Raw genomic sequence first — 15,986 nt, forward strand, 5'->3', positions numbered from 1 at the left:
CATGATTAAGAAATTGTATAACTTCGATTTTGATTCTTCAACAATAAAATCTTATTGGGCACTCACAATTTTCTTTGCGTCGAGTATACAATTATTGAACCGCATGAGACATTCTCATGCACTTGGGGGTCGAGCTACTCCACCAACTACTTGGCAGAAACGCTCGGCAGGAAAGCGGACGATTTAAAGCGAGCAAGACGTATCTTTGTCGAGAAACGCTATAAATACAACCGACTCTTTTTAAACTTTCATAGACCCAAGGAGATTCGTATAATTTTCTATTACAATGCGACTGCGTATTTTCATACCCTTTTCTCCTCGCCGTACCAATTTCGACAATAATGTTTCGAATGTCAAACTTTCTATTTGCTATTTTTGTGGAAATAATTAATTTAATAATTTTTCTCGAATATTGGTAACACATCGATTGTCTATCAATCCTTAGGACTATGACGATTGAATCACGTCACTAAAAATCCTCGCTAAAGAGGCAAATCTTTGACTAAATTTTTATCGTATACAATCGCAAGCTCGGAATTATTTCGCCGATGATACAGTTGTGACAATTAAAAGCGAAGAATACCGAATAATTATTTATCTACAAAACACCGATACGTCGTGCTCTCATGCGAAAATCCCCGATGGGTTTCTCGCCGTCAGATCGCTCGATCGATTAATTGTCGCCTAATAATTATCCTAGGATTCGCGTAATGCAAACTCGCGCTCTTTTGCGCGACAGAGAGGCCGAGATGTAACTTTCGTTACGTAAAAAAGTAAAGTGAAGGTCGGGCTTCTCTCGCATTGCTATAGGAACGACCGAAGATTAAGCTATCGTCATTAAAATTTGTCCGAAATCACGATATTTTTACGTGGTGCGAATTTCGCACTTTGGAAAAATATTATGGTAATTTTGAGTGATACAAAAATTTAAGAATATTTGTAATAAGCAATCCACAGTAAGAAATCGAATTTTCCACAAATGTATTGATCGTTTTCTCATTGTTTTGAGTCTACAAATAAAAATTCTTTAAGACTGGATTTGTAACTAATGATGTGATAAGGATGTTATTACATTACTACTTACATACACAATATAAAAATATCTTTAGAATGCACATTTTCATAAAAAAAATTCTTTTGACTGTTTTAATTTGGAAAAATCATAGATTTACGCCTATTCTAAAGTGACCAGTTCAAGTGCATGTGCCGTAAAATTCAAAAAAATAAAAAAATTCAATTCAGTTATAAGTGTGCGAGTGATAAACAATTGTTACGACGGCCAAATCAAATGGTATAAAAATATTTCGGAGTTACAATCACTGCCAAAATTAGCTGTCTGCACAAAGACATTAGCTGTTACAATTCCAAAAGATAACTATGCCAATCAAGTCTAAAAGCAAAGCTCCATTCGTGTTCACTCTGAGAGAGAGATTACACTTTCTTATTTTTCTTCGTGTGAAATTTTACATCTTCAATTTTGTACACAAACTGAAAAAATGTTTTAAAATTATCCAGATTGAATGAGAAAGAAAAATTATAAAAGTAAGAATATAAAGTTCAAAAATATTTCAAAGACTGCTTCATGGATACATCGACGTATTCTTGAACAGAAAGATTTCTCTTTCACAAATTATCTATTTTTTAATTTTGTAAAAAAGCCATTTCGCAAAGAAGCTATTTTCGTAAGCGATGATACAATTCCATATCAGCGGCAAAAAATCGTTCAAAAAAAAGATCAAATTCTGTTTCTTGACAGAAATTGTTAGCGTAATCTTAATTCTGACCAGAAATCGCTGGAGAAATAATTGAAATAAATTTTACGATACAGTAAATCGGCGTAAAATCTTTTGAAAGTAAATTAGAATCTGTTCTCTGTAAGAGCAATGTTTAAACTAGTTCGCTGCAACATAGTTAATCGTTCAATATAACATAGAAATTCTTCAGAATTCGGATGTCGATCGCGTAGTTTTGTACTTTCGCCTAAAAGACGATAATGACGATGATGGTGGTCCCTGATGTCGAGGGACCAGCTGGGTACGACTTTGTATTTTTAGGGATGAAACCACAAGGCCGGAACAGACCCTTTTTTCCCTTGTCAGCCGTCCTCCTCAGGAACATAATGCATATCATCCATGATCCACATTCACACATTTCTCTTTCTCTCTCTCCCTCTCTCTCTTTCTTTCTTGAGTCTCGCACGCGATGGTGGTGGGTGATGCTAGATGGATGGTGATGGATTTAAGTCTTGTGCATGGTTGGCGGTGCTCGGGCTGACGCTGTTCACGAAGTAGCCCGCAGCTTCTCTAACGCGGGCACCAGTGACTCCTCCAAGGAGGGTCCACAGCTTAGTCCACACTCACCGATCCATCTTGCTTTACCACTCGCATGAGACTGTAAAGAAAACAAGCACCCTAAGTAAAATTGTGAATTTGCTTTTTAGTTTTTTTGATCAAAATTAAGGAAATTTATACACGATTTTAAAAATATGTCAAAGTCAAAATTATCATTAAATCATTATTAACAATCAAATTAACATTACAGTATCTGGATCCTTTTGTCTCTCAATTAATCAACAAAAACATTCATGTCTAATGGACGAAAAGATTAAAATGAAAATAGATAATGAAGATGAAGTGACATTTTAATGAGAGGGAAATCGGTGGAAGTTAATGTCAAGTCGGGTGAATTTATCGATTCTTCTCGGAGAAAGGAGGGTCACAGGGCAAATATTTACCATGGTGAGGTCGCGCTTCCACGCGGTATGGCAACGGCCGTCACAAAGCGGGCACGGCCGTTGCAGGGAGTAGCCACCGCACTCGCTGCAGTCCAGGGAGACGTGCTCCTCGCTCCACGACACCCCGCATCTACGCAAAGAACAAGATAACGATAATGAATCGTCCTGATACGAATACACACCCAATTATACTAATAACGGAGGCGTGTAATGCGGAAGACGCGCGACCTAATGACGCGATTCCAAACAGTAGTTTTGCGATGCAAATCGACTTTTCTTATCTTTCAGGGAAACAAGGTCATTTAGAAACAAGGCGGTTTAAAAATTCGATCAGCGTCATTCGGTTTTTTAACGCAAGATTTGCTCATTGATAAAACGATAATATTAATATATTGCGAAATTATACAGTTGAGATAATCAATACATCGCTCATTTGCTAGAAAGACACGATTTAAACAATTGTCATTTTTTAATTAATTAAAGAAAAAGAAGGGAAACATAATGAGAAAAAGAAAGAATATACTTTTATTCTTCTACAAATTATTGTATTATACCAAAATTACGTTTTAAGATTGATATTCCAAAAATGATTCGAAACGTTCAAACTCATTTTCTAAAAAACTTTGTTTCTTATTTTAATTATTTCGTTGTTATAGCAAATGAACGATATAGGTAACACAGTAGATACGTATTAAGGATCTTATTGAATAAAGGCTTCGCAGGATTCGAGGATGGTGAGACTCTTTTCTTGGAAGAATATCTTTCTAGGACGTTGAATACTTTTCATTAATCGAATTACGGTGGGCTATGTGAATATTTCACGGAAATGCCGCACATTGCACATTTCGTGCATCGAGGCTGCATAAAGCCCGATGTAGGGCATCGATTTACCGGAATAACTGCGTCAATCGTCACCAGATAAACGTTGGGCATACCTACTAGCCTCGTTTCTTGCATTCCATACCGATGACTATCTCCCAATCTCAACTCCCTGCGCGTTCGCACGATGATGCGATTGTACCACGTGTTTGTTCTAATGTTTGTATCAAAATTTTAGTAGCCAAAAGAAATTTCGTCTTCCGTTGACTTCTCGCGCGAGCCATATAATCGAGCGTAATAATCTTCATTTAGGGAGGACTTAATTTGGGATTTCTATTCCTAATTGGTAAAGGAGAATCGAGAGGAGAATTAAACGCATCGCGAAGTGACAAATTGAAGTCGCCCTGGCTCCGGATCGTACCGGATTCCATTGTGCGAACGGCGACATATCATTCTGTAACGTTGCGTAATTCCCCGATCAACTCCCACGGTTCGTTGGATCTGCGCGGCCGATTTATACGATGATAAAGAACAAAAATCAACTTACGTAAAGCAGGAGTTGAGCTGAGCACGCAGCTCCTCGATCGTGAGGATCGTATCCTGGTACTGGGGATGCGAGCCCTGCAGACCATCGTCCACGCTCCCACACAGGCTGTGATGGGATAACGAGATGTTGCTTCTGTAAACCGAAACGAAGATCCATGTAGATTAGACGACTGCCAATTTTAAGTTGATGAATTAGTATAAATGTTCAACTTGTGATGTTAAACTCGCGGAACCAATTTTTTTTCAAAAATAAAGGCCTTTTCACTTATAAGATACTGTGAATTAAATGGAATAATGCTTAATTCAAACTGGACGCAGCAAGTATCAAGCAACGGAGCAGTAATCAATTAGCGAGGCGATATTTACAGTGGCGTAAAAAATATCGTCTTGCTGGTTGGTTGCTGCTTTGCTGCTTGACGCTTGCTGCGTCCAGTCTGAACTAGGCATAACTTTGGCCAAAAATCGAGGTAACTTTGACCCAAATAGCACGTTAAAAACATTTTAAGACTTTCTTTTTGTCCCAATTTTGGACCTGCATATTGTCTATTTCTTAATAAAAGCTTAAAACTTGGGAAGTTACCCCATTTTTACGGCACGGTTTTACATTGCACGCTAAAGATTATCACTCTTATTTTCTCGTAAATCTCTCCTAGTTTCATCTATTAGGTTCATAAAATAATCTCTATTCTATTTGCGATATTCTATTCTATAAAATAAATTCGTTGACGTTTCTCTCTTTTTTCTTTTTAGTGACTCTTTGTCACTCCGATTTCAAATGCATATCTAATATGCATGCAGCAACGTGGAGAAAATCAAGCTTGATGTTTCATAATTAAGACATTATTGTTCCACTTGTGCTCTTCAGTCTGCTTAATTCGGTAGAGAAGCTCTTAATGTTAATTATTCGATTTTTTTATAAAGTTTTTTATAAAGATTTTTTATAAAGTTACGTAATGCCGACTTTTGTCTTTAATCTTTCTTGGGGACTCTGTACCCATCGAAAAAAAGAACGTGGAAGGCAAGAGTCTGCGCAAGAGCCCCTTTCAACAAATTTAAATATCCGTGAAGACACGCTCCGTGATTCCCGGAGGTACGATTTATCGGGGCGAGGAAATCGCGAGTAAATCGCCTTGAACCTTGGCGGTCGAAGAAAGAGCACGGTACGACCGGGCTGCGATTAGCTCGAATGAACGTGCACATATGGTAATCAGGAAGGAAAAAATGCGTTTCTTTCACGTGACGGCAACGTGAACGCACGTGTAATGCGCCCAACGCGTTCGTATCTTGTGCGTTCGACATTACAATGCAAACGTAGACACAGGAAGAACAAAGGCCGGGAACCGAGGTTTCTCTGAATGACCGTAAATCGCAAGAAAAAGATTATTGCAGGGAATTGCGAACGCTTCTGCGTCATTCCTCTGCCGATTATACAACTCTTTAATTAAATAGCACAAATAAAATCCTTTCTCATACACGTGTAATATTTTTAATGAAAGTATCGTAATTGTCAGCATATTCCAGGACGACGACAAAAATTATTGTGATTTTTCTTGCAATTTATCCGTCGCGATATAACGATAATTATGGGATAATTGTGGAATATAGTAATTATCCCTGAGGGGATTTCAATTTGCGGTTAAAACGACTACGCGATTTGATTTAATTGGCTGGTAATTTGTTATGATTTTGCATGTATAAAAGTTTGAAATTTTTCGGTATAGAACATGAGAGATTACGAAATAATTGAATTAATAACACCAACCTTTCGTTTATTTTCATTCAATTCGGTTCCAATTAATCGCAATACTTTTTCAGTTCTCAACGGATGAGCAACGATTTCAATTTGACGACGGTATAGTGGTGTCGAATCACCTTCAACGCCCCCCGATTGATGTTTCCGGCATTCGCAATGTATTGCGTAAGAAGTGGAGTTTATGGTGCCGTACGTTCCGACGGAAATGGAAAACGAAATTTTCCACGAAATCGCCGGCTTGGCTAACGCCACGCAAACCTCAAAACATCCCTCTTTGCCGCTGCATCGCGCCACATTTAAAATTGCACCCCTCGTATCTATAGCGTTAATCGGTTGCGATGAAATTAATTACCGAAATTAGTTATACAGGGTGTTTGGAAAGTAATGAAAAATCTTTCACATAGGGACAGAATGGACTAAACTGAGAAGAAAAGTCCTCTACCATTTTACAATTTTCGCAATAGTTAACAAGATATTAATTACTAAAAATTGTCGAAAATTGGTCTTCAATAATTTTTTACTCAAATACTATCAATTTTACAGAAAAACTGAAAGAGACAAAAATTGTTTATTTTCGATAATGATCGAAGCTTCTAAGTTTCAATTCTGAAAATGAGATGTTTATCATTTGCCTGCCTCTCATTAAGCGACATTTTCATACATACTTCCATACATATCCATGTATAACATAAATTTTACAGGATAATGAGCTCCCTGACATTTTATTTAGCTTGAAATGCTGCATGTGTGCTCCATTTTTCTCCTTATGCAGAAATCAAAGGTCATATTTGATATTTCATGTCATGAAAAAGTTAGGCGCGAAGGTCGGAATATTTCAATTAGGCGATCTGAAATTCATATTAGTATCGCGATAGTTTCACGCAGGAAAATCTGCCTAATGTCGATGCATTCCGTGGCAAAAAACCCGTTCGTGCGAGACACGTCGGATATTTGCAATTATAAGTCCCGGTTGTCCGGTGCGATACAATCTGATGTCCGCGAAAAAAGATTAGATCGACGATGATTTTACTCACCCGTGACGGGAAAGGCTCTCAGTGGTAGCTGATTGCACAGAAGTAACCGACATGTTACACTGGTAAGTGGATACTGAAACATGAAATGAGAAAAATGTTACAATCTCTGTTAAAGTTTGGAACGGTATTGATGTTTAAGAAAAAAACGACAATTTTTTTCGAGTTGAAAAGATCAACATATCAATATCTTCATAAGTATGAGTTAAAAAAGAGATTCTTGGCAAATTAAATCTTTTGGTAAAACTACAAACTCTTTTCAGAATTACATATGAATAAATAAAAAATACTTCACTCCGTTTTATGTCAAATTTTAACAGAATTTTAGTTGAAAACTCGGTTTATACATAAGAAAAGAAAATCCATTTCAATTGATTCAAATATATTATACATATGACAGAAAGAATAATGAAACTAATTTCCATAGAGACGAATAAATTTCATTTAAATAATAAAGAATTTAGTGTAAATAGTAAGGCTCTTTTCTTTCTCTCTCTCTCTCTCTCTCTCTCTTCCTTGGAAATAATTTCTAAGATTTTCTACTGCTTTATATGTATATAAATAAAAATATCGACAAACAAATGACCTGCAGGAAATCCCCGGAATCCGATAAAGTCGATAAGGGATCTTAAAATATTGACGCACGTGGCGGATATGATACAATCAGGCACGATTACAGGTAAGTATGTAAAATATTACGCTGCATTAAATCGCGTCGTAGAAATTTCAATCGAATCGGCATAAATCAAAAGCCAAGATTAAAATAAAATATTATTCGGCGTACACACCTTTCACCGTACTTCAAGGTACCCAATTAAAGTACGGCTTCAGAGTACATAAAAGTTTATTGCAATATCGCGGAGTCATTTCCGTCCATTCTCCTAAACGACCACGTGAAGAAATGAAATTTTTCCATGTCTGCTGCCTCTGAAATTTATTCCAGTGTAATCAATTTTCAATTTCGAATGTCGGACAATTCCGTGATTGTTTATAGAGATTAACTGTGTAATACCGCATATATTACAGATTTAGCGTTCTTACCATAAGATTAGTGATTTATTAGAGTGCCATATACAAGAGAGTCTATAGGATCCTATACAATCGTACACAATGACAACGAGCGAAGGGCATCACGAGAGCGGATTTCATCGCGATCTCACCTTGGCACGAAACGCTTTTGCTTTCTACGAGAAAGTACATTAACAGACCGACATACGTGGTCTGCGTCTGCAATATTGACGAAGCATTTCGATTTTTGTCGTTGCAAAGCGAAAGGCGAATAGGTGACTCGAATTTGTCTACTAGTTTAGTGACAATCGCAATCGGCTCACATCCAGAGGCATGTTCGGATTTCTACCTGGGTGTTCTCTGGGTATCATGTCATCCTTGTTGTTTAACAAATGTTAAACTCAGAAAGAAAATTATATTTCACGCTATACTAGTAGCGTTTTCGAGTGCAGTGGGTTTTAATCTAATTCGAGTCGGATCGACCGACGTCACATGCTTTACTTTGATTTCTGATTAGACGAGATAACGATACTTTCGGGTTAAATATGGGTTAACCGAACTGAGTCGGGTTCAAACCCACTGCACTCGAAAATGCTAAAAGTAAACGCAGTTAACAATTCTGAGCGTATCTTACGTCGTTTCGTTCGTCTTCTCGGTTTCGTATTTCTCGGTTTTTTTTCTCTAAATTCGTAGTATAATAAATAAAAACAATTGAAAAGTCGATAACAACAAAAATTACATATCAAGTTGAATAAATCCACGAGGGAGTCGTTACAAAATCATGGATTATTACGAAATTAGCAATTCTATGATTATTTGAACAGATGGATAGAGAAAGTCAAGGATTTTCTGACTGACACGTGAGGCTACTAAGCAACTCCTTAACAAGAGGATAATAAACGGCGTCGATAAGGAACTTGTTCGATAATGATGCACCGTATAAATAAATAACGTCGTAACTCACTATCGGTGTTCGTCGTAAATTACAAAATGAAAGCATCAACAGAAATGCTTCAGCGTATATACCAAGAAGATGATGCAAAATACTTTCTACGGAAACAAATTTTTTACTATTATTGCTATTTTACAATCTTTTTTATTTTCATTGATTCATGTACAAAAAAATAAGATTATATTAAGAAAAAGTAATAAAAATATACCTATACATATAATTAAATCTATGTGAGAAACCGTGTCGAACTAAACTATTTTTAATTGGCACAGGGAATGAACTGCAGTTTTGCTGAGGTTTTTAAAAATTTAACTACAATATATTATACAAAGCTAAAAATAATTTTGTTGGACTCTCAAAACCATTTATGGGGATGGATGTCAAAACTTTTTGCAGCATTGCTCATTATGTGCTTGAATTTTCTACACAATTATTCTGATAATCCGACAAAATTATTTTAAAATTTATATCTATCTAAATTTTTAGACACTTCAACGAAATCATTCTACTGCGCAGTATTACAGAGAAAATTGCATTCAATAAAGCATATACAACGGGCTCGTACTGATCATGTTTCACATTCGAGAAATAATCGGAACAGATATTTCGCCGCTCCCACAAAATCGTTAAATTTAACTTTAAATAGGTAAGTACATGTATATGTATCACACAGAGAGAAAAATGTTTGATATTTGTAACTATAATTATATATTACTATAATTATGATTATTACTGCTATAATAATAATAACAGTAACTATATATATAGTTCCAGCAACAAATGTTATAATTGGCAACCTATAATTATAGGTTGCCAATTATAACATTTGTTGCTGGAACTATATATATAGTTACTGTTATTATTATTATAGCAGTAATAATCATAATTATAGTAATATATAATTATAGTTACAAATACCAAACATTTTTCTCTCTGTGCAGTAGGAGTAATTGATTCCATCAGAAAAAATCAAATGCAATCGGTCTCTCGGAGGTCCGGTATTATTTGCAAATATCACGCTATCGATTCGCGTTTCGTCGCGGGTCATATTAAAAGTATACACGGCGTCGGATCGATATCTCGCGTCGTCGCCACCTAGTACTACTACGTCGCGAACAAACCGATCGATTTACATTTGCATTTATTAACCCCCTAGGGGACACCGTTATATGGCACTGCGTTGCGCGTGTTCTGGATTCTCGTTAATCGCGATACCATAATCGTTGATAAAAACTCAGTAATCCTGCGAATTCTCGACATTCCTCGAGACGCGTCGATAATCGATAACGCAACTACAGTCGAACGTCGAATTGGCAAGAACGCAAACCAAGACCGTCTACGATCGTTTCAATAATGGCAATCGAACGGAAGTGGATTAAGTGACCAGCTGAAACCTCCATACCGATAACGCGAGGTAAGGATAATGCCAAACTATGAGAGCTGCACTGATAAATTTATCGCACACGCGTATACATTCGCGCAACGCGATACGATGAAAGCATTATATCCATGTGATTTGCTTTCCGGGAACTTTCCCGGAATTGCGGACTATTTTATGAAAATCTAAGCGGGCCTTGAACACTTATCAACAAGTAAATAAAATCGTGTATAATACGACAGTTAAGAAACTAATTGTCCGGGTAGTGCGCAACATATTATGTCGATGATTTCTTCAAACTATAATTCTTCAAATTAATATAACAATATTAGTTTCACAATTAATTATGAACAATAGTTAATATTTATATTTGAATTAATAAATGCCATAATGAATGCGTAAAATCACGGTTTTTAACACCCGCATAACGTTTTACGGAACAAACGTACTGTTCGGACAATTTGTTTTTCGTATATAACTGTACATGAATACATGAATTACTAATAAACATTTATTTTTAGCACAAATGTTGTCTTTTGTTTTATTTATTTTTTTCGTATACAGGCGTATTTCCTTTTTGGAATTAGATATTCTCATGATTCACATTGCATTTATGGTTCTTATTATTGACTGTTTTCACAAAATTACTAATCTCGAGCAGTTATCGTTTTTTTCGTTGAACAAATTACGTGTAACTGGGATGTGTCTATGTAAACAGAGTGATTTTGCAGTCACCTTATATCTCTAAGTTCCTTGTAAAGGTAAAAAAGACTGCATTAATCGCTAGGAAAATATTTATGTTCACGAAAAAAGTTCATTTATAGTAATTTTTTATTATAAATGAAAGAAAATGCCTTTCCATCCGGAATTCACATAAGATTTATTTATAGGGACTATACAGTTGGCACGAATTATTGGGCACGGACAATTTGGGAAGGCTGGGAACCGTTGGTCGTCTCATTCTGGTAGATGCGGTAATTTCGGAAACCAAGTTGTTAGAAACATAGTTGCGCGTCATTTGAGTGACGTCGGGATCTGATGACGGTGACTCAGTGAATTAAATCGCGGAGGTAACGCAATTTCTCACGAGACGCGGCGCCAAGATTTCGACGAGCTTCTGATTTTGCGAATTATTGATATTGCGCGACAAGGAAAAATAACACGGGAAGATCGCCTGTTTTCTACATCAAATTTTCCTACGGAGAAATAAACGCGTGAAGAAAAAAAAATACGAATGAAAGACACCAGATGAAAGGGAGGGTAAAATGGGACCTTCGCGGCCGCGTTCAAACCGCGAGATTAGTAGGTAATACTATTGCGAAAATAGAACTATAAGTCGCAAATATAAAGCTGTGGACTATAAATAACCGGATTATATTAATACCGCTGGAATGCATGCATACATATATATACGCATACCACGATGTCTAATTCTTTACATCTGCGCACTATTCTCGGAGAGTGGATAATCTCATATAAGAAGATCGACTTATCGCTGACTAAAGTCCAGCGACAGAAAAGCAAAACGAATAAATCATGAACAATAATTTTGCATTAAAATTTGTTGAGGGATATAAATTATTGAATACGCAAGACCTTTCGAAAGAGAAATATGTCAAATTATTTTTAATATCGGAGATATTCTGAAGATCTTAAGAAATACTACATAACTTTTTTTCACTCATTTTTTTTCTGCGGTAGCAGACTTAAGTCTAGATTAATGTCACGGTTATAAATCATTCTGTCTATCTCTGTTTTCTACTATCTACGACGATGATGATGACGCCTCGAATCGTGATCCGTGGAGCAGATTTCCTGAGACGGAAGAGGATGTCTATGCGTGCGAAATGAATGACGCCATAACCGTCAACTACGATACAGATAACGTCGATTCTACAATATTATACGACGACACTCTCGGCTGAAATTATTTATAACGTCTCTCGGAGAAGCCCCTCCGGCGTGTGTCGGTTCGCGATAACGTTTGTGAAACCGGTCGATGTCACTCTTAAGAGACAATATACATACGTATGCTTCGCAGCCATAGCGCAACTTTTAAGCTATGATCAATTCGGATTTAAGAATGTTTTATACATATTTTCAAAACGATAACAAAATTATGAAAAAGTTACAGATTATTCTAAATCACGTTTAAAAATAATACGACGAATTTGGTGACGGTTTACTATCTGGATCATAAGTTATTTTAATAAACAGTAGTATTTTTTAAATATATCTGTGCTCTAATAAAAATATATGGAAATGTATTATAAAATAAATGATAAAAATCTCAAATTTTTAATATAAGTACATTATGTACTCAAGATTATTTACGTAGAGTTACATTGCGATGCATGAAACTAGTTGTTCAGTAAATAAACAAAATATTAATTTGTTCTATATCTTTGTAACTAATCAGTGAATTGCAATGAAACTTTGTATAAATTATTTTGAACATTTAAAGTATTTATAAAAGAAAAATGTAAATCTTTTTATTGTTTTTAAAAATTTTCATTTTTAACAATGAAAATAATAACAAATGAAATAAATAAACTACAAAAATGTGTTATTAAACAAAAATATCATCTTATTCATACAACTTTCATATGTGTGTAGTTTATTTGAAGTGTAAATATTAAACATATTTCCAAATTTAATTTTTTTTTAAGGGACTGTGATACATCCTTAAGCGGCTCAATATCAGAGAAATAATTATTTTCAGAAAGTTAAATGTCAATTTTGGTGTAAATAAAAAAAAAGTTTCTGGAAATGGTAAGCGTGTTTGGATTTTACAAATGTATAGAACGATGTCATATCATCGACATGTCTTAATATTGAATGAGAAAATTATAAAATGATTTGTAAAGTGCAAATATTTTTTGTAAATTTGTAAAGTAAATTTTTTTAACGTAAATATGGGAACTTTCCATACATAGATGACAGGCAGTTATTGGCCAATACTTCACACTGTATTCGTTAATGAATCCGGAAAATTATAAACTGCGTTAATTCCATTAACGCAAAGTATTTCCGCGAAACACGGAGACTTTCCGATGTGTACATATGAATGAATTAGCAGGTAACTAATCTCTGCTAATCTACGGACGTTTCCATTTCGCAAGTCACTTTCAAGGACTGCAGCTGATTGGTCATTAAGATGGCATAACATTGATGATCGCACTCTAATCAGAACGCTATGGATATTCCTTGAGATAATTTATCCTTTAATTTGCTCACTTCTAATTAATACGCAGTCATACAATGTCAGGAAAAATACACTATCATTCAAATTAGAGAGTAAAAAATAAATAAAAAATAAAGAATAATTAACTCTAACTGACTATTATGAGAGCAAACATTACGTAACAAATTATGACTGTTCAATGATTTCAGAGAACAATAATTATTTATTATTTATTCAGAGAACAAAAATTATCTGAAAGGGAATTCAATGTATGCGAATATTTTAATACTTATATCAAAATCATCTAATCGTTCTCCATTGCATTTCCGCCTTCTATTTTATGTAATACGATTCCCTTAAAGGTGAGCAGACAGTCGCGTCTATTCTCTTTCGCGAACAATTAAATCCTAAGATTAGCCCTCGAGAAACGAGCACCGGTTTACGAAACCAGTCCGCGAACCGTTGGCAACCGACTCGAGAAACGGTTAGCCGGTCCACATGAGCGTATTTTTGTTCCGTTTAGACCTGACAAGAATAGAAGAGGGCGTGAAGGCAATGCAAATGGCACATACGAATTCGTAGGTCGAGAAGTCCGTCCGACTTGGTGTCAGCGAGGAAAGAGAGTAAACGCTTTTTTTACGTTTCATTGTTTTAATTTTCGCCTAGAAGTTTCGTTTACGCTTCCGTTACTTTCCTATTACATTGGACTCATGCTCCGATTTTTATTTTCATCAGGGACGTAACCCTCCGCCAGCTGCTTCCGGAAGGTTAAAAAAGATGCACAAAGTCGCGTTTTCTCGTCCAATTTCTTCCGGATGTTTACAAATTAGAAGTCGTCGACATTCTGCGATTTCCGTCGTGAGAGAGCAGCCGTCTACCGCTTCAGTCACTCTCTCGTAAGGTGAAAATCAGGACAACAACCCACGAGGAGCATGCGGGAGCTGCACAGGATATCGATCGACCCCCGGGCTATTCTGGATAACACCCACGCACACACGGACGCGCGTAGGTCGGGCTGGGATGGAATCAGGTCGGCTGGAAGGAGACCTCCGTGCGAAAGTGGCTTGCGGTCTTGCATGCGATCGGCCAGAAAAGAACAGCTCGAGGACGGCTCTTACAAAGTCGAATGAAGAGACTTAAGCAGCGAGATTAACAACAAAAATAGAAAAAATCGACTGATCCATGAAATTGAGAAAAGCAAACTCTGCGTGGTTCACTGAGTATACACGCGATGGATATTATTAAGAAAATATTAATTTTAATCATTTCAATTTTAATCATCTACTCGGAACTTTACCGAGTAGCCGGATAAGACAATTAGTTTTTTTTTCTTTTACGTAATACTGTTCGAAGAATCTCACACAGCATCGGGCGTCGTCTTGATGCCATGCTGCATTCCGACAGAAAGTGTCGTCCGGTGTGTCCGACCGTGCAGTTGCAGTTGTAACGAGGGCGAGTCACTTGGGCGTTGGAATGTCGCGAAGCGTTAACAGGATTGCGAAATTAAAATTCCGGCCTTAGGAATTCGCGGCCATGCCGACGGCATAACGGGTTCCCCGACGTCGTTTCTTTACAACGCACGCGACGAGAGAAGTGACGAGCAGAAGGACTGACCTCGTTGCGGCCGATAACTACGCTGTTTGTTTTGAAAGTGTTATACCTACTTAAAGTTAAATTTAATGATTTTGTGAGAGTGCAGCGAGATATCTGTTTTGATTAATTCTCGAATGGAACAAGGTCAGTACGAGTCCGTTGCGCTGCTTCATCGAATGCAATTTTCCCCGTAAATACTGTTTTTATTTGAATTTTTGTACACGTAAGGAAATAAAAATTTCCTTTCTCAAGTCCTATGTATTTGGTCACGCAAGATGCCGCATATTTTCTTTCAACTAATTTCAACTTGATCAGAAGTAAAAAATTAGAATTTAGTCCAAAGATCGACGACTTTTTACAATTTCTCGACATTAAAGTAAGGTTCTTCATAAAAACGCACGGTGTTTTTTTACTACAGCACTAGCATGCTCTTCTAACGAATTAGGAAACTAGCAGCTCTAAAAAATATATAATAATTTATAAAATTAATTACATTTTTTAATCGCTGGTTTTTTTAATTTGCTAGAAGACTGGCACTAGTTATTAATAAAAAAAGCATCGTGTTAACCTTGCTTGATTCTTTCTTTTTTTTTCCACAAACTAGGCGCATCATAATTAATCATATCATATATAATTTTTTAAATACACAATCTTGCGAATACTTTCTAAAGATGTTAAGGTACGTAAGAATCGCTTAATAATTTTTGTAAAAGTGATAAACATTTTTGTTAAAGTGATAAAAATCAATCCGGGACACACAAATCCTATCATGTATAGAAAAGGATCGGAAAATCATCGTGTATATTAAGGGTTAATATCCGATCGATTACTCGAGAGATTGATACTTTTACCATTGTATTCCGCAAGTTTAATTCGAGACTTTCTCTTAATTGTGAAAGACTTAATTATCTACAAGCGATCGGATGTTTTCGAGAGCGGATTTTCCACGATGCCGGCAAAGCGCGGGATGCAATACATGCGCTCTTCC

General features: G+C 36.2%; 1 protein-coding gene across 2 annotated transcripts in view; it reads right to left on the reverse strand.

The window, feature by feature from the left end:
- Positions 1-1,790: 1,790 nt before the first annotated feature.
- Pino (Pinocchio) overlaps positions 1,791-15,986 on the reverse strand; it is a 51,982-nt gene continuing 37,786 nt past the window's right edge. For both annotated transcript variants that reach the window (XM_018462769.1, XM_018462768.1), the window contains exons 3-6: positions 6,887-6,959; positions 4,101-4,232; positions 2,735-2,864; positions 1,791-2,391 (exon numbers count right to left, since the gene is read on the reverse strand). In XM_018462769.1, coding sequence (XP_018318271.1) covers positions 2,281-2,391; positions 2,735-2,864; positions 4,101-4,232; positions 6,887-6,959 — 446 coding nt within the window. In that variant the 3' untranslated portion in view covers positions 1,791-2,280. The remainder of the gene's footprint in view (positions 2,392-2,734; positions 2,865-4,100; positions 4,233-6,886; positions 6,960-15,986) is intronic.

Source organism: Mycetomoellerius zeteki, unplaced genomic scaffold, assembly GCF_001594055.1.
Source record: "Mycetomoellerius zeteki isolate Tzet28-1 unplaced genomic scaffold, Tzet1.0 scaffold145, whole genome shotgun sequence".
In the NCBI taxonomy this organism is placed as follows: Eukaryota; Metazoa; Arthropoda; class Insecta; order Hymenoptera; family Formicidae; genus Mycetomoellerius; species Mycetomoellerius zeteki.